The 25141-nt window shown below is 40.9% G+C and overlaps 1 protein-coding gene across 1 annotated transcript in view; it reads right to left on the minus strand.

The window, feature by feature from the left end:
- MTHFD1L (methylenetetrahydrofolate dehydrogenase (NADP+ dependent) 1 like) overlaps positions 1 to 18938 on the minus strand; it is a 142876-nt gene extending 123938 nt beyond the window's left edge. Inside the window, exons 1-6 of the mRNA XM_027634034.1 lie at positions 18834 to 18938; positions 17633 to 17733; positions 16574 to 16698; positions 8741 to 8852; positions 4757 to 4836; positions 3955 to 4052 (exon numbers count right to left, since the gene is read on the minus strand). Coding sequence (XP_027489835.1) covers positions 3955 to 4052; positions 4757 to 4836; positions 8741 to 8852; positions 16574 to 16698; positions 17633 to 17654 — 437 coding nt within the window. The 5' untranslated portion in view covers positions 17655 to 17733; positions 18834 to 18938. The remainder of the gene's footprint in view (positions 1 to 3954; positions 4053 to 4756; positions 4837 to 8740; positions 8853 to 16573; positions 16699 to 17632; positions 17734 to 18833) is intronic.
- Between the last annotated feature and the right edge of the window lie 6203 nt (positions 18939 to 25141).

Here is a 25141-nt window from a genome sequence, read left to right on the forward strand (position 1 = left end):
ACTACTCCTGGGGCTAAGTCTGGAAACATGGGGCCTTGCACTCCACACCAAATTTCACGAGTCTGTGGTGCACTGTTGGGAACTAGGCAAACTACCATCAGACTTTCATGATGCAGTCATCATCACTTTGTAAAAGAAGAAAGGAATTAAATCAGACTGCTCAAACTACCACGGTATTACTCTGCTCTCCATTGCTGGCAAAATCCTGGCAAGAATACTCTTGAACAGACTAATACCCGCTATAGCAGAAGAAATTCTACCTGAACGTGTGGTTTCAGAGCCAACAGGAGTACCACAGACATGGTATTTGTTCTCAGACAACTGCAAGAGAAGTGTAGGGAACAGAACAAAGGTCTCTATGTAACCTTTGTCGACATCACCAAGGCTTTCGATACTGTGAGCAGAAAAGGTCTGTGGCAGATTTTGGAACGTTTAGGTTGTCCCCCCAAGTTCCTTAAAATGATCATCTCACTCCGTGAGGATCAGCAAGCCAAGTCAGATATGGCAACACACTTTCTGAGCCCTTTTTAATTAAGAATGGTGTGAAACAAGGTTGCGTTCTTGCTCCTACCCTATTCACAATCTTTTTCAGCATGATGCCCCAAAGGGCCATGGCAGACCTCGATGATCAGGACGGTATCTACATTTGATACCGTACTGATGGAAGCCTATTCAACCTAAGGCGACTGAAGGCCCACACTAAGACCTTAAATCATCTTGTCTGGGAGCTGCTTTATGCTGATGACGCCGTCCTTGTTGCCCACACAGAAGCAGCTCTGCAGCATTTAACATCCTGCTTTGCAGACACTGCTGAGTTCTTTGGGCTGGAAGTCAGCCTAAAGAAGACAGAAGTTCTCCATCAACCTGCACCTCAGGAAGTCCCCCATCATCCCCACATCACCATTGGCCAATCAGAGCTCAAATCAGTCCAGCAGTTTAATTACCTAGGTAGCCTCATCTCCTCGGATGGTAAAATTGACGGGGAGATAGACAACAGGTTAGCAAAGGCATATAGTGCTTTTGGAAAACTCCACAAAAGAGTATGGTGTAATAAACACTTGAAGAAAAGTACCAAGATCAGTGTTTACAGAGCCATAGTGCTGTCTACTCTCTTGTATGGTTCCGAATCATGGTTCATCTACTGCCACCACCTGCGCCTCCTAGAACGCTTCCATCAACGCTGTCTCCATACAATCCTAAACATCCACTGGTCAGATTATGTGACCAATACATCTGTTCTAGAACAAGCAGCAGTCACAAGTATTGAGGCCATGTTGCTGAGAACACAGTTGCGATGGGCAGGGCACGTCTCAAGGATGAAGGACCACCGCCTCCCTAAGATCTTGCTTTATGGGGAACTTGCCACCAGCTGCCGCATGAGAGGAGCCCCGAAGAAAAGATACAAGGACTCCCTGAAACAACATCTCAGCCTTGACCATATTGATCACCATAACTGGTCTCTGGTCTCAAATTGGGAGACCTGGAGACACACCATCTATAACGCTGCTGATGCCTTTGAGAACGCACGCAGGATCACTCTCGAGGAGAACAGACAACCCAGAAAGAATCGTGTCTTGCAGAATTTACCACCTAAGGAGTCTTTCTGCTGTGCCTTTTGCAATCAGATATGTCTATCTCGTATTGGCCTCATAAGCCACCAGCGTGCCTGTAACAAATGTGGATAGAGCCTTCCTAAGTCTTCGTTTGCGAAGCCCAGCCATGACTACTGGGGCTATACAAAACGTATGAAATGCTTGTATCTCGTCTATTATTTCTGGTAAATGTTTTTCCTAAAACACAGGAAATTAAAAGATTTGGTTACAACTAGCATTTAGAAATCTAGATTTGTAGATAGGTCTTTTAGTCTGACAATATATTCTCTATATTAGAAATAATTAGAATTACTCAATAAGTTACATTATTCAGTATTGCTGGAAATGTGCAATAGTAGTTTCTTCTGCATGAATGAAAATTGTTAGGCAAGAAGTCCACCACTGACAATGGTAAGTGATAATATAAAAAATTCAGGAAAATGTAAAAGATGGGGGAAGTCTCTACATCTACTCACCTGTGTGTTGGGGTTTTTTTTACTGCATATTTGTAAGAAAATTTTCCATTCCACATGCAATAGATTTGGAAACACTTCAATTAACACCCAGATCTCACAGAAATCAAAAAGCAGATGTTCTTAGTTTTAGTGCTTAAGCAACTTTGCCTCATTTTCAATGAAAACTCCATCTGTTTCCACACAACGTGGCTTATTACTGCAAGATTACATTTTATTACAGGATACTTTCCATCTGAAGTGTTTCTTTACATTTAAAGAAAAAAAGACATAAAGCTATAGAGTTAACAGAAAAATGCAAGTCCTATTACTGGTTATATTATATTCCATTATATATTAATTATGTCATTATTTATGTACTAAACACACAATGTTGTAGAGAGGGTTGGGAATAATGTTTTTCCAGGGGGGTTTTTTACCATCATACTCATGACATCACATACTTTAATCTAACTTTTAACTGTATTATTTAAGGCTAGTTTTTTCTGGCTTTAGTTCTAGAAATGGAACATGCTGGCCCAGGAAAAGCACAAGCATTTCTGCCCCCTCTTGTGCCCCTGGATACAACAGAAAACTCATTCTTTCGGCATCTCTGTTTTAAACTACAACTGTGTCCATTGCCATTCAACTGCTGTAAGAAAACAGTGAAAAGTGAATCAAAATGCTTAGAGAAGAAAACATTTTGTTTCAACTTTCCCAAAATACAGCAGCAGGATTCAGAATTACAAAATCACTGAGTGGCTGAGGTTGGAAGGGACCTCTGGAGGTCATTTGCTCCAACCCCCCTGCTCATGTAGGGACATCTAGTTGCCTAGGACTGTGTCCAGGCGGTTTTTGAATATTTCCTATGATGGACTCTCTACAACCTCCCTGGACAATCTGTGTCAAAGTTTGGTCACCCTCACAGTGAAAAAGTGTTTCCTGATGTTCATGGAGCTTCCTGTGTTTCAGTTTGTGCCCATCGCCCCTGGTCCTGTCACCGGGCACCACTGAAAAGAGCCTGGCTTGGTCCTCTTTGTATTATTGTACATTGTATTTATACACACTGATAAGATCCTTCAGAGCCTCCTATCCTCCAGGCTAAGCAGTCCCAGCTCTCTCTGACTTTCTGAAGTGAGGTCCCTTCAGCGTCTGCATGGCCAAGAAGCAGGCATACAAATAAGCACAAAAAAAAATTTCAACACTCTCCTGCATGGCAGAATCTCACCTCAAGTACTCAGTTCCTCCCTCCATCAGCCAACATAACCAACAAGTAGCAAAGCACTTTAGCACAGTAAAGGGCTCAGGCTGCTCTAAATGTCAGAGATGTCAGCAGCTGTGCCAAGGCAGACCTGAAATCCCTGTGGCCTGACATGGGCCTTGGGAGGTGAATGACAGGAACTGATTGAAAAGATTCTGGCTATGAGAATAAATATGCTTCCTGGTTTTCACACCCACAGAGGAATTTAAAAGTCTAATGCTGAAAAAAGTACTTCTGCTGAGGGAAGGAAATAAATACAAACTCAAATGCCACTGAAATCACTGAGCCTTAACTAAACACCTTCCCTACATTAGGGTTTAGCCATTAGGAACTTCACATATTTTTTATTTCTGTTGATGTTGCAGAAAGCTTCAACTCCTTTCCTCAACAAAACCTTCCAGTTATAGGTCTTCCTTAAACAAAGCTCAACTCCAATGCACATCATAACAGTAAAAATTGATAGAAAACAGAAGGATATGGTCCCAATGAGGCATACGAGAGAATAGCACAACATGTAGTCCACATAACATTAAAAACTAATTAGGCATGGGCCATTTTTACATTTGTCACGTTTAACACTGTCACATGTAACACTTGCCCACTCTTTAAATATTTTATTAAATTTTAGTTCTTTAAAAGCACTTATTACCTGGGCACTGGGGAGAGGGGCTGCAGTTTCAAGCAGTGCAGGTTCCACTTCCTGTACTGATGGGACTGGATCCATCGCTCCATGGTTTTTACCATGTTCTGGTTTTAAACAAGGAAACAGCATACACCAGCTGCATCATAAATGTTGAACACTAATTTCAAACTATCTCAAGAGTATGTTGAAATAACTTCTACTGCAAAGGCTAACAAAAAACCCCAAACTTAAAAATTTTTCCATTTCATGGTTTTAGGACAAAATAAAACCCACTGTCATATTGTTTGACCACATTTCAAAACAAAACAAAACTCCATTAACACGTAAGTGGGCAGAAAAAAGTCTCTAATTAGGCACGTGGAGATTTTATTCCAGTAAGATGAAGAATTACTAGTCTTCTCTCACACCATAAAAATAATGGAAGATACTAATTGTTCATTGACTGACTTATGCTGCTTCCACATAAAGTAACAAACTTTTGAACCCTCTATACATGATGACACAAAAGTATGGACAGATATAATTAATCTTCACTGTCTTACCAGAATAAGTGACATTAGTCTATTGATACAAGTGGTTCTGCCAAGCTTTACTGTATTCACCAGAATTATAACATTTCATTTTTAATTTACCTTTCTCTAACTAAATGTAGCAGGCATTACATTAATCTGATTAAGAGTTGCTATTAAAATGGGAGGCAGGTAAGATGGTCAAAAGAGCAAAACAAAAGTTAAAATCTAAACTACAGAAGCAATTTCTAGAGCTTACAGAAAGAACAATAAATCTGCAACACAAAAGTTACACTAACCTGCATTCTCATTGCTATTGCAAGAGAACCAACAGCGTTTTCTGCAGTAGAGGTGTTTTGTTGACCATAGTTGCGCTTCTCTGTAAAATACAAGTATTGTACAAATAAATCACAAAGTTTTTGTGAGTGGGAGTATGTGTATTTTAAAGTTATGTCCAAATAAAAAATTTCTGAATGTTGACATGAAATTTAACAATATTACTGACAAAATTATAGGTGGCTTACTTAATACTTCAAATGACACCCCCAAAAGGATGGATATACTGTGAAAATCAGAGAGTAACTGTATGCTCTGAAACATATTACACAAACACATAAGAAAATACGCACAGCTGTGAGGATTTGAAAAGCTATACATATTCTTAAACAGAACACGTAAATGAACATGGTAAAGACTGTCTTCTCAACACACCTATTACAGCAAAACAGAACAATGAAATGATCACAAAATATCAATGGGATTTATAGTTTGGAAACAGAATATGCAAATTTTTTTGAGCAGCAAAAGTTATCTTCATCAATGTGACATTAAAAGTAGATATTCTAAAAAATTTATACAATTCAGAGTGGCTTCAACTTTAGAGGCAGTTATCATTGTTTCTAGTGGCAATATATCAAATAATAATCATACATTAGCTACCCTAACCAAACAAATTATTTTGTCATTTTGCTGTGATCCTTCTTCTGGCTTGTTCTTCTGTTATTGTTTATTGATTTTTATCTAGACACAATTTCTCCAAAATTCACATCCTAGTCTCTGTGGGCATATCAAGGCCCTAGCTGAATTCCAAAGGGCGTAGACATAACTGTAATAAAAAAATAACAACTGTACACTGACAGCTTTAACCTTTCCCCCACAGGGGAACTGAAGTGCAAACCCTGACCTGGTCAAGCTCTCCCTCTACTCACCCCATCCATACTAGTCATAAAACACTCATGTTGTCTTGCACAATTACCCCTCCCGACAAGGGTCCCAGTCGCAGTGAGGCACAGAGAACTCAGACTGGAGCCAGCGTGGCAGGCAGAGGTAGGCAGAGGAGCCAGCACCTCACCACCCCTACCCAGCTCCAGCTCACTCTGTCACATCCATCACTGAGAGAGCAAGAGACCATCTCTGCAGACACCCTTAGTCTCATTCTGTGTGTATCCTAATCCTTTCTCAAACTTTCTTGCCAATAGGCACCTATACATCAGTGACAAAGGCAACCAAGCAGAAAGTAACAGTCCTGATATTAAACTCTAATTAAGAAAATGTTGGAAAAATCCTTCTACTTACATTTACACTTGCTATTAAAAAAAACAAACAATGAAACAACAAAATCTTCTGGAGATGTTCAGCTTTAGATACAGACAGAAGAGTTTTACTGGAACAGTTTATCACAGTCATAAGCTGACTGTTGTTGCTTTGAGATCAGGCTGGGAGAGCTGCCAAACATAAGTGAAGTAGGGAAAATGGAGTTTAAAACCCCCTTTCAGACAGCTGTGCTTTACAGAGACATTTTGGTTTTTTATGTCATTTGGCTTAATATGACTTTTTTATCAGGGTAGAGCTAGCATGTGTGTAAATATATATCAGATTTAGACAATTCCCTTCAATAAACTACTTCTCCCAGATTGCCTATGCTACACAGTCACCCCACAAATGACTAACCAGGCTTTTACAGAGGTGAAGGCGAAGCTAGAGGTGAAAGTCATGCACACATGGAATTAGCAAGACAATCACAGGATTGCAACAGCTCTCTTAGGATAAATTTTCCAGATGGGAGCTGGAATAGCGCTCTGCTTTGGACTATGGTCAGATCAGCTACAGACATTATGATCCCTCCTCTGAATTGTACCCTGTTGTGCAGATGGATGAGAGCCGCTGTCATGTACTACCTGTGTGCTCATGCAGTTTAGAATAGAGAAGAGGTGGGGAAATGGTTGAATTTCCTACTAACATACTTAAAACCATGTAGGTTTCAGCTGTCAAGTGACCCCAAAGAAACTGGATATCAAATCCCAAATAATTCTGGTAGCCTTAAGTTTTGTTCAGAAACTTATTTTCATTTCTATACATTCATATTTAAAGTATATTCTTGCAAGACTCTACCAGCACTCACCTGATTCCAAGATCCTTAGTGCAACAGCAGCAGATGTTGCACCGTTAGAAAATTCTGAAATTTTTGCAATGTTGCTAGAACATCTTAAAACTGTGATAATTTAAAAATCTTTGCTTGGATTAAAAAAATACTTGAAAAATAATTTTGTCACTTTGCAGTGAGCACTTTTAGCTCTACTCTCCTGGCTTACATCATTATATTTCCCCAGTTCACCTATGCCCTTGCAAATTTTGAGTGCTTTTAAAATATGCAAATGTGTTAGACTACATATACACTCATTTAAGATAGAAATCCAGCCACCATCTACTAGCAGGAACAAAAGTTACTTCATGGCCATTAGTGCTTTCAGGCTTCATTTAGCTCCTGTGATAGCACAGATGTTAAGCTGGACATTTCTAAAGCAAGAAAAAAATCCAGAACAATTTCCAAGCACCTCTGCCAGATTCCATGAAAGTGAAGAGTCAGTTATAAGACTCAGTTGTTTCTCCAAGGTCATAACTGCTCCACAGTGGGCTTTTCACAAACATCTTACAATTAAACTAAGTGCATTCTTCCTGTCAGACACCTGTCTTTCAGGTACCTCTCTAGTAAGCTTTGAGACCAGCATTTTTTAAAGCTGCTAAAATGCATTTCTGCTATAATTTTGGAGTTTCTGCAGGGTTTTGACAACATCAAAAGCATAATCATAAAGACAGATAGACATTTGGTAGATAAGTTCTATTTAAATTATCATTATAAAAATCTCATGCTGCCTTTCAAAAAAAAAAAAAAAGGCAGTACTTAACACAGCCCACTGCTACAACTTGAAAAATGCAAAGAAATGTATATGCTTATGCCAAATCTTACATTTCATGCTTAAAAAAGGAATGTTGCTTTGATATGTAATGCAGTTTTTCTAATAGCACTCTTTCAGGGAAGGGAAACACTAATATTATCTAGAGTTCTATAGAGCAACTAAGGCATGAAGATATTTAAGTCTCAAGACATAGTATATATTGCAGAACTTTTAGGCCTCTGAAGGCTCAGACTACCTCTGCAATGGAAGGAGAGAACTGGGTTTCCAAAAGTGGGACTTGCACTGGACAACACATAGAGCTGGGAGAGTCCAGTCACTAGTGGTGCCCGCTCAGGTTGCAATAACTGGCTTATCCCCATCCTGCCAGAACAGACCTGCACCTCCGCCCCAAGTCTGACACACAAGAGGTTTCTGCTTAGAAGCATTAAATGAGGAGGGGAGATTCCCTTTCATTTATTTATTTATAGGTACTACCACTGTAACACCACTCCCTCTCTTCTCTGCCCCTTTATCTTTCTCCTCCATTCCCCCTTCATGTAAGCTGTGTTATACTAGGGAGGAGGGAGGTGAATTCAAACTCTATTTTGTAGGAATAATTACTGAAGGAGACATTCTGCCTCTTCTTAGCTATACATGATTTCTTTACTCCCTCCTGCACCATTCTCTGCAGACAACTTCACAGCACTTTAGAGCTGGTATTTTTTCCCTTCTTCTCTTTTTTGCATGTTCCAGGTGAGACCACAGAAGTCATAGGATAACACACTGTACAAAACAGCACTAAGTAATAGTTCATCTTATGACCCAAAAGTCTTCTCTCTGAAGTCTTTGAATCCATAGGATCATCACTTATTTAACAATCCTGGTATGAACAATCTGTTCCAACCTTTCTTACCCCACCTGACATCTTTTTCCTATTTATACATCAGAGAAACATGTATACATATCCTGTACACAAACACACACCTTTCAAGGCCCCCCCCAAAGATGCAGCTTTTAACCACATTGCATGATCACCAAGATACCACACACATTTCAAGGACTCACTGCACATCACTTGTAGGAACTGCTATCTTTAACACCTCTTACCTGACAGTGTGTCATGAGAACAACTGATAATGGTGGTTCCAGGCTTTATCCCGCTCACAGGAACATCATCGGGTTTCATACTGCCAAATACCACCACATCTGCGTGATGAAGCTAGGGACACCCCGAAACACCCGCCAGAGACAAAACAAGCATTTAATGTTAGAAATACATACTTTAATTTGCATCATAAAGATATTCAGACTTATACAGCAATAGCCTTTTGAGCAAAGCATTTACAGACAACAAGAACATAAGAAAAAAAAAGATGCGCACTGATGGCTTGATTCTTACCCTCCACGAAATTTAAGAACGATAGCATTTAAAATGAATTTAGGTAAACAAACTGTGAGATCAGGCGAGTGAGGTCAGAGTCAGCATCAATAATATTTAAAAGGGGATTACATCCTTTCAAATAAAAAGTTCTATCATTGTCCTAAAGACCAAGGTAACTTGGAGCAACTTAAGAAAAAGAAGGGTTGAATGACAGTAAATAGGCAATTATAAAGCATATAGTCAGATTATCAGACAGTAGAAAACCAGGTCAGTTGATGGGAATGCAAGAGGACCTGATCTGCAAACATCAATGTTTTTGCAGAATACCAATTAAAGCATCTTTTTTTCCTTCTCATTTCATGTTTACTAATCAGTGCCTGTGATTTACTTCAACCTGGCAGATGCTGGAGCAAAAATGGTTATGACAAAAATTCTTATAACCAAAGTTATAATGTAAAGTGCCTTTCTTTCCCCACCTCCTCTGAAGCAGGGTCCTGTACCAATTATAAGAATCACCATGAGGTAAGGGACAGTACCAGAGGCAGATGTATAAAGATCCACTAAAAAAGTCAAAGCACTGTGCTTGAATGTAAAAATTATTTCAGAGATACAGTGATTTTGGTAATATTTTGAACAAATGTAAATTAATTCCAAGTGTAACAAACTCAGTGAGCCTCACAAATTGATTTCTGACTGACAAGCGTTCCAGCTTCTTTTTTGGCCAAAAGCGCTCTGACGCAACCCTGCCCAGCACTCCTGCCAAGAAAGAACAGCTACAAATCCTGTCAGGATAGCAGGTTTTTGGCAAAGCTGAGCATCCAGGAGGCAAGAAGAGCATAACTGCTGCGGAAAAGGCAGAAAACAAAAAAAGCTCCATCTTCCCCTCAGATGATGCAAAGATGGTCTAACCCTCCTTAGAGATCCACATGTGGAAACAAAGCCAAAAGTGTGGGAGATTTACTGGCTTGACAAATGACTAATGCAATGAGCTGATTTAGACTTCAGTCACAAGTTTCACAACACTCCTGTGATTGCCTGCAAACAGTCATTCAGCCTTATCCAAATTGCTCTCACTCCCGAGCGTGGTGAGACTATCAGCTTACATGCCACTCCTAGAAGGCCACATAAGTCATAATGCTTGACCAGCAACAGGTCAAATGATACTGAGAAATCTGCAAGCAAATCTGGATAAAAAGATGCTGTGATGACTTGTGAACCAAGAATACTATGCTGTAGGCACACTTCTGCTCTGCAAAAGGAGGCAACCTCTGCTGCAACAGTCAACATCAACACAGAGAAAAACAGTGATTTTTCTCAGTTACATGACCACAGCATTTTTTTGGTAAGAAATCACATACTGAAAGTCAGGATGCCTTCCCATGCAAAGCCTCTGGGACAAGGACTAAGAGCTTTGCACACCACTTAGCATTGTGAATTGATGAACCAGTTGAGAGTTGTATGCAACAAATAATAATTTTGATGAATGCTCAGCCAACATACTTATGACAGAATTGATTCAATGTAACTATAATGCCAGAAAACAAGTGATGTGGCCAAATACTCATCTCTATGACTACTGACCCTAATGTTGAAAAATGTTCTTAACAGCTGAACACAATTATTTTTCTAACATTAAAACTGGTTTCGATAGCTAACATCACACATACCCATAGATTTACCAGAAAACCAGCTGAACTTTTTATCTCATGCCCTGCCCCATCTCCTCCATGAAAAAAGTTGTACCATATGGCAGCAAAACAGTTGTCCCGTGGGTTGAAAACACACTGATCTCTCAGAGTCTTCCCCAATGTGATTTCCTTTTCCTTATTTCACAAAGAAAATAATATTTTATGTGCAACTATTGAACAAGTTCCTGCAGAGTCGATAAAAGATATATCACAAATGCTTTACAGAAATTTTTTTCCCCTGTGAAAAGCATTTTTAAAAAGTATATCCAAAAACTGGGAGAGCAAGTCCACTGAAAGCAAAGTAGTTGTTTATAGACTTCTGGGTGTCCTTGGAAGAGCTTTATGTGATCTCCATCAAACTTTGGTCTCACTTGCAAGAAGTTGTGTCCATACCTCCTCTGCTGTTTTTTTTCTCCCTTGCCCTTCTCTTTTGACACCTGTTTAGTCACTAAAGCAAGAAGCAAGCCTTGGGATGCATGTGCAGAGTTATTTCCAACCAATCCCAGACATTAGAGATGGAAAAGTCCTATGAAATCATCACATTCAACCTCTCTAGCAAATGCACCACACAGTCCCTGGACAGAGGACACATCTGACAGGAACCAGATGATACAGGCAGCCATAGCCAGAAGGTCAAGGAGATACCCACGAGGGAGAACACATGGCTGACTGCCCCATACTCCCTGGACAGCAAGGCTGTGTCCCACCAGGTTGGCTAGAGGAAGGAATGACAAGCATCATGCCAAACCCTCCTTAATGTGCTAGGCAATAGGCTGAAGACAAAGTAAGCCAATAGTCCAGTAGTATCTTGCCTTCTCACCGGTAAATATTTTTTCAGTTGGGAAGAGTTGTGCCAACAAATAATCTGAAACCTTACCTCATAACAAAATATGATTCTCTCCACCAAGATTTAAGTAGAAGCAGATTAAGAAGCCCCACCCATTCACAAGACAGAACACCAAATGTTAAAACAATACAGACTTTCCAGCCAAGTATTTAATGATAATGGCACAAAGTAGTTGTCTATTACAGATAACTGAAACTCCATTTTACTGTGAAATCCACATAAAAATTTCATCTTCCCATCGTTTAAAAAAGCCATTTTTAAATACATGATCAAACAAAATAAAAATTAAAATTAATATTTGAAATGTAAAAGTCCTTGTTTCCTGGGTATGAAGCTAGGCCATATAAAATTTAAGAGATGGGATGAGGAGTAGGAACCTAATTAAAAGTCTTTTCACAACTCTCTTTAGCATAAAAATCTTTATTCACATCAGTTTACATATCAGGTTCCACTTCAATCACAGCAACTCTAATTACTTCCTGAAATCTTGAAAATTTTGTAAGTCAGTGACTAGTTTCTGGTACTTTTTCCACTAAGGAATGTTCTCCATACGTGGTTTCTTCCAGCTCTATCGCTACCTCAAGAAGGTCAGGGTTTGCAAATCATTAGCAACCCAGCAGAACAACTATGCATGATCCCTTCCCACCCAGCCAGACTCCTCAGAGATGAACCAGAGCACGTGGCCAATAGCTCCCTGCTACCATGTTCTTGCCCAGACACTGACCACCCCCCCTTCCCTACCACATTGGCCTGAATGCACTTGCTCTACACAGTGCACATGAAAATCAAGTCCACACCTCTGCTGTGGGCTCAAGCCTACTGCTTTAGCAACTGTTCCTCTAGCTTACAGACAGGGGGATAAATTTCAAAATTACAAGGAACAGAAGTGATGTGCATAAAATGTTGAAGTAGAAATACTTTGTCTACATCATCATCACTAGAAACCCTCATGCAGCTTCCCCCTCCTCTCCTCTTATGGGATCCATATACCTCGTCTCATGTTCTTTCATGCTTACAACATGAAGTGCATTTTTCTGCTCGTACCAAGACTCTTGCTCTTATCAAGACAGCAAAAGTAGGATAGTAAATGGCTAAGAGATGTCTAAAAGTTTGCAGCTTAAGCATTGGCTCTAAGGAAAAGCAGACTGCGGCCAAAAGAAGTTCTTTTTCAAGTTGGAAAGGAACTTTCCATTCAGCACTCCAGCTGAACCACTCTTATAGTCCTCAACCAGGTTTTTGCAAACAACTTTTCTATTCCTAATTATACCTAGATAGACCAATTTTCAGTTCTTTTACAATAAAATTGTAGGATAGCAGCTCTCTCAAAACAGGCACAATGTGGTTCACATAGGGGCTATGTTAAAGATGACATGCTGAAATAATGACTGATTGAATTTAGATGACTGAAACAAAATTCTGTTTTCTTACAAGTACTAAGTATTACCCATGTTTTGGCAAGGAAATAATCTGTATTTTTCAATATGAATCTACTTGATAACCTCCTTTCAAACTAGAAAGCATAATTCTACCATGATAAAGGATTAAGCACATCTGTTCCCATTCTTTATCTGTAATACTCAATCAACTTTTAGGTACTCCCATTTTAACATTACAAGGGAGATGTTCCTGAAAGTATGTCACTAGGTCATTCTTCAGGCACAACGCAGTGAATGTGCTTGCAAGAGTTACCTACACAAAGCTTAACAGAGCGATAACATCTTAACAATTTCCACCAAAATGCTTATGTCTATCTCTTACTTCATAATTTTCTTTTACACTGAACATATCAATGGCAAAAGAACAACGTTTCCTCATGGCAACTAATGCACAGATGTGCCAGAACCTTCTGAAATGTTTTCTTTCCTTTGTAATTTTATTTGAAAAGCCAGGAAGCTCAAGAGTGCTGAAGGACATGGCTCAGCTGTGCCGTGATGATTATTTTTAAGAAATGAAGTCAAGCAAATCTGAAATGGAACAAAAAGAGATATTAACCTGCTCACCTAAACAAAAGTGAGGAGGGAAAAGAACATTGAAAGTGGGTCCACTACTCATTCATCTCAAAGCAAGGAAATGAAAAGTACTGTTATTTATTTCATTCCCTTTTCCTGCCACAGGACAGAAAAGACTTGCCTTAAAGGAGCACACTAAGTCAGATGGTAGATGGCATTATGCTGTTTGCCAGGAGAGCTATCCCTACATTGTTAGACTTTTCTAAGGTAGACTAAAACATACCTTCCTCTTGATCATTGTCAAAATATTTTTGCAAAAGTGCATGAGTAACAGAAGTAATTACAAGTCCATAGCAACACAAAACCTTACCCAAAAAAACCAACAATCTTAGTGTTGTGTGACTCATTTAAATTGAAAGAATTTCTAAAGAAAGCACTTGTTGTTATGCTGTCCTTTTTAAAAAGAAGAACAAATCAGCAGTACTAGTCTAAGGTAATTTAGTACCCACTTAAGAAAGGCATTACATCATTAAGGTCAGAGTTACTGCTTCAGTGCAAACTGTCCTGGCCAATGGATTAATACAAATAATATACATCTACTCTTAAGATAAAATTTTCCTTTCCTATTGTACATTGTGAAACAAATGCATACCAGCAAAAAGTTTATACTCTTTGTATGTTCATCTCTCACTTCATAAGTGAAGTTATTATGCTACAACAGGTAATACTTCCAAACAACAGCACACAGACTGCTACTGTAGAGGCACTGTATTCAGAGAAAGGAGAAGTTAGTGTATTGTACAGGAAAAACAAAACATGAATTCATGAATTAATTCTTCCAAATCTTGGAAAAGCCTCAACATTGACTAACATATCTTCTTATTTGAAATTCAAATGAAAAAAAAACCTCATGAGAAGAAACCTTGTGAACCTTTTAAACTGTTTTTACTTAATTGGCATTTTAAACACGCAAAAGAATATCATATCATATATTCATATCACCAGCTATAATCATGTTATCTAAAAACATTGTACTTCAAATACAGGTTGCCACGAGACAGCAGTACCTTTTTGTTGAGTAGGAAACCTGTGCTCAGTTTCTGACTCTGCAGCTTCTGGGAATATGAAACAGTTTTCCCTGAACGCACTAGATTTTATCAAGGAGCTAGAGTTAACTATCAGAGTATATCCAGACAGTTCAGCAGTGCTCTGGGGATTACTGGTGACATGCTGCTCCAGGCTTACAGGCAAGGAAGAGGAAGGTAGGTTTCCCCTGACCTCTGCTGATTAGTCCCGCAGGTAAAGCACAGACTCCTTTACTGCCAACAGTTAAAATGAACCTGGGAAGACTGATGTGCAAAGCCTCAAACTTAGGCCTCTCATTCTGTTTTCCATCAGTGACCTGCTGCAAAAGGTAAGCTATGGGGAATGCCAAAAAGCAAAGCATGAGTATGGGAAAGTATGTGGATGGAAGGAAACAGATTTCTCTCCAGCTATAGACAGCACTGCACAAACAGCTATGGGCTCAATCCAGATTTTTTGCTGTGAACCAGTGGAAACACCTCTGGCCACCCTGTCACCCACACCATCCAGCCCAAAGCAGTCCTCTAGCACAACCCTAAGCAACAAGAAATAACTGAAGAATGAGACATGGCAAGGATCAAGTTCACACAGTGCTCTGTCTCCAACAGAGGCATATGTTTCCTAAGTGCTGTCAGTCACTTAAAGCTCAGAGCTGAGACAAGCCTGACAAAAATATCTGCAGCTGTGAAAACATGAGTTTGCCAGAGAACTTTCTATCACAGCTGCTCAAATTTATTTCCTCCTCCTGTACTTGCCTCCAAAGCCCAGAGGTGTGACACAATCATTTTGCCTTGGCTGCCACCCTGTGGTACAAGCTGTCAGATACTAGAGCTGTCCCGGGCACCTCACCCCTACAGCCACTGGCAAATCAGGCCCTGGACTAATGCGCACTCCCACAGCCAGTACCTGAACCCCGCTCCATATGCCCCAAGGACAATGCATTTGGGACTAAGGAACAAACTGAGAAGTTTGACAGGACGTCATACCAACTTCTAAGTTGCAGCTAAAAGCTCTGCAAAAAGCAATTTTAATTTAATTTAATTTAATGTAATTTTAATTTAATTTAATGTAAATTAAATCCTTCAGGTTAAGGTTCTTGAATTTCTTTGAATCCTTTTACATTTCTCTTCAAAGATAAAGACTAGGATCTTCCTTGTCCCAAAAGATGCAGTATTTGCAAACCTTTAAGACACAAATTGAATGACAGTAATTTCACACAGATGACAATATCACAATTTCTCTTGGAGAAAGTAAAAGGGAGAGCTAACATGTTTGTTTTTAAATTCATTCTCTAACAGCTCCTTGTGTAAAATAATGAAATTACAGCAGCTGCTATTACATGTAATATTCACAGAATCAAAGAATCAATTGGGTTGGAAAACATCTGAAATGATTGAGCCAAAGCTACGACTGAACACCACCATTTCAACTAGACCATGGCACTAAGTACCACGCCCAGTCTTTCTATAAACACCTCCCTGGACAGTCCATTCCAATGTCTAATCATACTTTCTGTGAAGAACTTCTTTCTAATGTCCAACCCCAGAGCAGCTTAAGAGTGCATCCTCTTGTCCTCTCACTAGTTGCCTGGGAGAAGAGGATGATTCCCCACCTGGCCACAGCCTCCTTTCAGGTAGTTATAGAGAGTGTTAAGGTCACCTCTGAGCCCTCTCTTCTCCAGACTAAACACTCCCAGCTACCTCAGCCATTCCTCATAAGACTTGTGCTCCAGATCCTTCACCAGCTTCATTGCCCTTCTCTGAACTCTGGTAGAGGGTAGAGGCCAGTATTTGCACCATTTCTGAGCAAGCAGGAAGGAGAAAAGATCCTAACCCACACTGGCTACCAGCAAGCCCCAGTGCCACCTGTGACTGCAACGAGTCTCCCTCTTGGCAACAGCAGTGAAGGGGAGCAGTGCCAGGGGAGCAGCTGACAGGGATGCCTGGATAGTGAGGATGCAGGATGACCCTGGGCAGACAGAAGAGCACTCACCTCATTCTGCAGCTGTGGGGCTTTCCACGGGCAGCTGACGATCACTGCTCCCTCCCTCTGCAGCATGCTCTGCAGGGCAGCACCCACTGCCCCACCAGCTCCCACCAGCAGCACCGTCTTTCCACCTGCACAACACAAGGCAAGTTGTTCAGCTGCCCTCAACTGCAAAGGCACAAGCACCAGGCTCCACCGGGCACAGAGCTGGAGCAGCTACATGGACCTCCGCTCTGACCAGGCTACTCACTGCCAAAGGCCTCCAGAAGTGCCAGCAAAGCGGCTCACGACAGGACAGAGCTGTGTGCCTGCACAACCACAGCAGCTGTGGCAAGTCTTTCGGAGCCCATGCAGTGACACAAACCACAGGTTTTAAGTTGTTTCCTGGTAACTTCCCAAATTCTAGTAAGCAAATACTACTCTTCTGGATTTCTGGTACTACTCTTCTGGTATTTTGCACAAATTCTTTCATTCTCAGTTGTTACTAAGTACATTTGACCTGGTGTTTACAGTTCTGTTACTGAAATCCTCATTTCAACACTTATGAATTTTTGAGAGAGAGATAACTTCTGACACAGTGCCTTAAACTAACAGCATCTTCACACATTGTAAACCCGCTTGTTTAAATCTGCCATTTCAGTGTCAGCATTTACGCAACAAAACCCAAACCAAAAGATTTGCTCAGCAGCAATTTACAGGCAGACCTGAGTTTCCTCAACTGTTCACACTAATCAAAACTGTCAAGTGAAATACCCAAGTAAGGTTTATATTTTTCATTTGGAAGACTCATATGTCTTGTGCAGCTTTAGTGAGATTAAATCTGCTGATGGCAGCTAATCCCTACCTAATATCTAAAACCTGTAGGACTGAGACCCATTTCTGCAAATGCTACATTCAGATCCCACTGAGGCTCCTCACTAGCAGGAGACAAATATATGTCAGATGGGAATCCAACACAAACCAGAAAACACAACAAGTCAGTTTATATTTGACTCCCAGTCAGGATTGAAACTGAGAAAAATAATTATGCTAAAATTAATTCATGTTTATGATAGAAGTACTCACCTAGATTTTCAAGAAGCTCCATCACCGCACACACTGTAGGAGGAACTAGACAATCATAGACATCACCACATACTAAGTGTCCTAGGTTTACACTGGATAATCTGCAGTGGAAAAACATGGCAATTTAACAAAAAAGAAGTTTGTGTAAAATAAATCCTCAGTAATGTTTGTAACATGGCTAACAGCTAATCCCATGAGCAAACACATCTCATAAAAGCAAATCCTTTGATAGTCATATACTGCAGCTAATTTGTATCATCCCACATCCCAGTTAGACAAACACTGAGCCTCAAGAGAGGCCAGGAAAGGGATCTCTGAGTTTGAATAAGTAACACGATCCCACGATACACAGGCAGTTCTTTACTTGTCCTGTTGGACCCATGGCACATCGGGCCAAAACACCTCAGTGGCTGCAGTGAGACCAGACCAGTGCTGCCAAAGCCAAGCCAAGCCAGAAGCAGCACATCCTTCTGGCTCAGGCTGGCTCAATGGGGGCAACTCAAATGTTTCCACACTGCACTGCATTCTCTCTCAAACACAAGGATGCTCCAAATTTTCCATTTTCTGCATCTCCAGTACTCCAGACAATGGAAAGCTAACTACTTTGAAAGATTTTCAGATTTTTTTCGTGACATTAAAAAAAAAAGTGGAAGGGATAAAAAAATCCGGTAATAGTCTGCAGTTGAGAGCAGGAAGGCTGCAAGAGCAGCAAGATGGCAACTCAAGACACCTAAATTACACCAGTGGTCTCTTCAGAGAGAGACACTGATTAGAAAGTCGTGTTAATGGGTCCAAACTATAGCCTACTCTCTCACCATGAGAGAGTGCTGTAAGGCAGTAAAAACCTTCTCTGCAATTTTTCCATCAATCCTTCTTGTGAAAATTCAGCACTTTGTGACTACCATTTTCATGACTGAAGTACTGAAATACCTTAAGTATCATCAGTAAATCACAACTTCAGTTTTTATTTTTTGAAAAGACCATGTCCTGAATATACATTATGTAAAGATTAAAAAGATAATGATCAAATTACTTCAGCAGAAGACTTCTCATTGATTCAGAGGTATCTTTTATCACTGCTCAATAGCACAGCTAGACACATTAACTGAGGAATCCATTAACGATAAGCACAGGGGAAAATTGATTTTACAGAGCCATCAGCCTCATGTCTGCTAATATTATTTCTCTGTGCTTCACTTACCCATCCACATCCTTCTCTGGTTTCACAGCATTTAATACCTTACTGCTATATAAGCTTTCTGGGAGGTCAAGGGCCAGGCCCTGCACGTTAGGATCCTCATTAAGTCTCAAGATTTCACTGACAATCTAGGAAGTTAATAAAAAGCATTAAAAATCAGAACAACAGTTAAAAGAAGAACTTAGTTAGAAGGGGGTAAAACCTGTATATTTTTTAAAATTACTTCAGGGCCACCTTTGCTTCCCTTGCATATTACTGCAACTTCTAAATGAAAAAGGCAAAAACCTGCTTTCCTCGGTTTATATTCCCATGGTTTACCAAATTACCTGACTCTATTCTAAACATCTTGCAAAATAAACACAAATTATGTGACAATATGCTGCCAAAAGCATTTGCTCTTTCATCATTCCAAATCTCAGCAAAAGCTCATCACTGTAATGGCTTCAGCAGATGTTTTAGAAACAAGACACCTTCGCTAAAACGTAGTTTGAAATTGGACTAGATCACGTCCCAGCACAGAATACGGATAAAAAGTTATAATACTAAAAAAAAACAAATCTACGAGAGAAAATTAATTATATTAAATCAGCATATATCATTACCAATTTTCCTTCTCAAAACACCCTTATCCTATGAGCTGACAATTGTCTGGTTTGTTATGTTGAAAAGGTAAAAGTTTAAGAATTTCAAGTACTGAACCAGATGCAAGTTCAAGTGGTTTATAATTGGTCACATTTGACATCTGAGACTGTACTAGTTTTTCTTGATTACTTACTCTCTAAACTGTGTTATTCAGCAGGTAAAACACGTTTATCAACAACAAAGTGTATGTTCTTCATTTCAAAAGCCCACTCTTTTTAAATGGATATCTCACTATCCATAACCTACAAAACTTCACAGTAAATTACTCACAATGTACCTGGAAGCAGTTCTTGATCTTACACTGCAAGCCAGTAACATTTTAAAAACAATACACAAAACTCCCAAGCTGCAGGATTATCAAACTCGCGAAGTACAAGGAATCCAGGTGGAAACAGTGGCATCTTTTACTGTACATTCCTTCACTGGTTTTACTTTCAGATGGTTTGCTATATTTAAAACATACTTGATATTAAGTGCTGTGCCTTCAACAAGGTAAAGAATTCAAGCCCTCTAGTGATTTGGGGTGGATGTTTGTTTTTAAACACATACTTTAAATATTAAAAGACCAATAAACAGACAAATTCAGCTCCTTTCCCTCCCTGCCCCCCCCCGAAAAAAAAAAAAAAAAGTCCATTAATCTTTAATTTCCCTGAATAACTTGGGTAAGAACTAGGTACAGTCACAAGAGCAACTGCAGGAGATGGGATACGTGTGCTGGTATGAGGGGATGTTGCAGTTAAACACCAGACACAAAACCAAAATGTTACTCTATTGATTCTGCCCCAGCTTGCCAGGGGACAGCAGACGAACCCATTAATTTTTTTCCCCACTCTTGTCAGTAAGGGAGATAATACTTGTTATTTGAACTAAGGCAATTCCAAACCTAATTTGAGTTAACAGAGGTCAGTCAAAGTAATAATTAGTGTCAGCAATAAATAGAAGTTTATGACAAAAGCGAAAAAGGGAGAGTCCTTCAGGTATTTCAATTACCTCATCCTTGCTGCTGCCTTCAGGGAGACAGATGTGAATAATGCGTAGACCAACCTGTCGAAAGAAAATACTTAAAATTACCAAAGGCAAGTAGCTCACGATTAATAACAGATGTATCAGCTATAGCTTACCTCTTTGGCAAAGTTCTTGTTTGCTTCTTGAATCAAACGATCATTATGTGCCTTCGGGAACAAAACAGAAACCAAGTTTTAAAATACTACATTTAAAAATGTGAGTACACTAATGCTCATGGGTCATCTACTGCCACCACATACGACTCTTAGAATGCTTCCATCAACGCTGTCTCCGTACAATCCTAAACATCCACTGGTCAGATTATGTGACCAATACATCTGTTCTAGAACAAGCAGCAGTCACAAGTATTGAGGCCATGTTACTGAGAACACAGCTGTGATGGGCAGGACACGTCTCAAGGATGAAGGACCACCGCCTCCCTAAGATCCTGCTCTATGTGGTGAACTTGCCACCGGCTGCCGCAAGAGAGGAGCCCCGAAGAGAAGATACAAGGACTCCCCGAAACAACGTCTCAGTCTTGGCCATATTGATCACCATAACTGGTCTACTCTGGCCTCCAATCGGGAGGTCTGGAGACGCACTATCTATAACGCTGCTGCTTCCTTCGAGAACGCACGCAGGATCACTCTCGAGGACAAAAGACAACGCAGAAAGAATCGTGCCTTGCAGAATATACCACCTAAGGAGTCTTTCTGCTGTGCCTTTTGCAACCAGACTTGTCTATCTCATATTGGCCTTTTTAGCCACCAGCGTGCTTGTAGCAAATGTGGGTAGAGCCCTTCCCAAATCTCCGTTCGCGAAGCCTAGCCATGAATGAATGAAAAACACTAATGCACATCTATGCAAAAAACATAGTGATGATGTTTGTGTCTACTGGTATTGGAACAAATAAAAAGCCTAGTAATTCTAAGAAAGAAGCAGAAGGCCATCCCTATTATTCCCAAATAGTTCAAGACTGATGACAGTGAACAAAAGAGCATTTAAAAGGACAGGTTTCACAGTAAGGGGTAGCTCCTGTGTGGGAAGGAGGGCTTGCCCTCCATCCCCTTGCTCCCTCCCTGAACCGCCAGCATTCCTGGTACCGCACTACCAGCATCCCACTCCCCAAATCTGGCAGCTGGAGGTGAGTGGCAGCACAGAGGCTGCTGCAGTGGGAACACTGTGCAGAGCTCACATCGGGAAAAGAGTCAGGTCAAAGGACAGCTCAGCAGCTGCTCCCCTATGCCAGTAAATGTGGAACTGTACCCCCATACTGACTGCTCAAGAGTTTAACCGGGATGGAGCAACTGGTGATACCACACTGTCGCCTGTAATGTCCCTAATGCTGCAGTACTGGCAGGTGAACAGTTATCTTGTGTGCGTGCAGAAACCTCCCCTGAACTGGCTCCTATCAAACCCATGGAACAGCACAGGTGAGGCCAGAGCTCAGGACATGGGCTGGCATAGCATAAGAGCAGGACAGGGGAATGCACGGGATCACTGAGCTTTGCAGGGCAACAGCTCCACTGTTAAACAGGATCCTGATGCTACATTGTAGTTTTCAGCTTCAACAAAATTAAGCAGCACCCAACAATCTGTTGCAAAGATCCAGCACAGGTTCAACATGAATAATAAGCAATGCAGGTATCAATCTCAGTATCAATTCAGGTTCAGTTGACTCAAGAGGAAAAGAACAGTCCTAAAAGCATTCCACAGCAGGCTCAGTCTACAAATCCTCATTCTCAGTACTTCTGAAGAGGTGGTGCCATGTGAGCCAATTGCTGTTACCCAGGAGTGACTGGCAAAGGAGATAATTTCACTGCCCTCCCTCTGCTCCTCTAGGTGCAATGAGGCATATGGGGAGCAGCATGAATCCTAAGGCTTTGCCCATATTACCCGGTAGAGCAGTGCACACAAGAGCATTTGTAGACTAAAGCAAGTCTTCTTTGTACCACCAAATACACATTTAGAATGAGCTCTGCTTCAGTCCTTACAACCAGACTAGGGCTAGGGTGATTGACAGCTGGAGAACATAGCTTGATTGAATTTCACCCAGAAGGATCTGGCCACATGTTCCTACAGCCACCTCATGATGCAAACCAAGCAGGATATACAGGGACAAGAGGGACATCCCTTTCCTTGTGTCAGCATAAAACACACATGTGGCCATGCAGAAAACCAGACTTAGGGGACGAACATGGTTGAAAGGAAGCCTCTTTAGACTTCTCAGGCTGAGGTCGCAGCTGGATTAGGCTGTGATCTCAGGCTGGATCACAGACCCAGTCCAGCTCATGGTACAACTGAATGAAGACAAAACAGGAGTGAGAAAAAATAGGTCACTGAAAAGATGGGTCACCACTTTTCTAGAAGTCCTTAAGCTTATAGCCTTGGAAGGCTTTGTGAAAACATTAAATGCAATTACCAGGGAGGGTAAGAGATGGGAGAGCCTGTTCAGCCAGCTTCACTAGAAGACCTACTGAAATAAAGCTGTTGTTTCATTACTTAGAATCACTATGAGTACTTAGAAAACACTTACAGTTGGGTTTTAAAATTAAAACCTACTGGATCAGAGTTTCAGTGTGTGCCCACTCAAAACCAATGCCACTATCCTAGGAAACAGTACAAAGACATTTTGCCTGCATGGTTCTGGGTCCCACTCTGAATGACAAACATCCCTAGTTTCTTGGCTTTGAAACCTTAAGAAATCTAAAGAGCAACATCTTTCAGCTTTGCAGGGATAGCAATCCTCATCTCTGATTTTGATTGCCTGTCTGAAAGATCACCTGCCTGAGTGAGATGGAAAGAAAAGCTCTTCACAGCATTAGTAAAATAACAACTTTCAATTACTGCAAGATTCCTTCACATCACAAAGTGCTGCTGCTTCTACAGGATATTGACACTTCACACAAGACACTTACTTCACTCGGGCCCTTTTCAGAATGGTTTTCCTCTCCTTAGAACAGCAGTAACACAGTGATAAGCTGCAGCTGCCCAAAGGTAACAAGGCTGACAGGAAGCAATAGGGTCTTTCATTAACCCTGGCAATGTTATTTCAGGGGTGGGAGCTGAAGGGACACCCACTGTTTTCAGGCACATAAACGCTTTGTTCAGGATTGCAAAAAAAGCTTCCAGCTAAATAAAGGTTGAGGACAATCACTTTAACACAACTATGCCAATCAACTTAGATGAGCTGTGAGAAAAAATTATCCATACTCACAGTGCGGAAGACTACATTAGCAAAAGGAGGAAGGGATAAAATCGTCCCTTTCTTTTGCAAAGCTTTCCCACAGTCTGAAGTTTGCCGTGGCTGTTTCAGAACTGAAGAAAAGGGCAATCTACAGCCTAGTGGAATTACCTCCTTCTATTGCTTTGCTTTATAATAAAGCAGATAATATTTTTTATAAAAAAAGAATAAAAGTTACTTTCTGCAGCATGTGCTTCTGAAGTCTCACACAATGAGTGGTAGCAAAGGAGATTCAGTGAGCACATGGAGGTACTTTACCTGAATAATGGCAAGTGTTGGCTCAAGCTGAGGGTTTTGTCTCTTAAGAGAGGCCAAGGATTTCTTTGCATTCTCAGTGATTTTGCTGCAACACAATAACAAGCAAATCTTTAACAAAATAAACCTTCCTAACATTAGTCAGCAGAAACCTATGTTAGTCAGCAATATAACATAAATGCTTAGGCACATATGCTTTCAATCACCAAAATTATGGTTGGATGTAAACTCTGAGGGCTAGTGTTCAGCACATAGGTACAGAGAATTTTTTAATTTTTTTTTCACAGCTATTTGTGTCATTGCTCCGACATGCCCAAAACATTATAGCTAGACTGATAATTCATGACAAGGCTCGTCCAGTCTCACCATAGGAAGTGCACCAGGGAATAACCACCCTGCACTTTCGGTTCAGGTGGGTCCTTTTTTTCCATACGCTCTCGGCCAGATGCAGAAGCCTTTAAACCTGGGTCTGGCACAGCCTGACACCAGCCCCAAGAGCAGCAGACCATCCACTTTCATGGATGCCATTCAAAACCACTGGCAGAAGGGAGACAGAGGAGCTCTGTTTGCCACATTGCTTCTTGGAAAAACTGGTGACAGCCAGGCACTGGGAATGCTTTCTGGAAAAAATTTCTGGGTAAGTGGCTGTCGGCTCTCCTGTTACCTTTTGCACCTACAGATGACACTTAACCAGTAGAGGAAGGAGGAGACCCCCAGAAACACGTCTGTGTGTTTGTTCCCCACAGCAAGCAAGACAAACGGAGGAAAACACAGCCTAGAGTGGATTTTTGATACCTCGCACCGTGCCCCTTGCAAAAGCCAATGATCAATTCATGCCGTGGCAAACTATCCCGGCCAAGGTTGAATCGGTGAGGCGGGGGCGACGTGGGACACGTTTTTCCAGGCACTCATCTGCGCACAGCCTCACCTGAACCACCACTAACTACATAACGGCTGCTGTGCTCGCTCTCTAAATGCCACAAAACAAAAAAAAAAGCCATGGCAAAAAACAACCCAACCGAGCGGTTCTGGGGGAAGGGGGGTATTTCACTACGACGGCCCCCAAAACCCACCTCAAAACCCAACCCGACGCACCCGGCCAGGAAGCATCCCCAAAATCCCCTTTACCACTCCTCCCTCCACGCTCACACCATCACACCCCCCC

The sequence above is a fragment of the Corapipo altera genome, unplaced genomic scaffold, assembly GCF_003945725.1.
Source record: "Corapipo altera isolate COAL_440 unplaced genomic scaffold, ASM394572v1 2b, whole genome shotgun sequence".
Lineage (NCBI taxonomy): Eukaryota > Metazoa > Chordata > Aves > Passeriformes > Pipridae > Corapipo > Corapipo altera.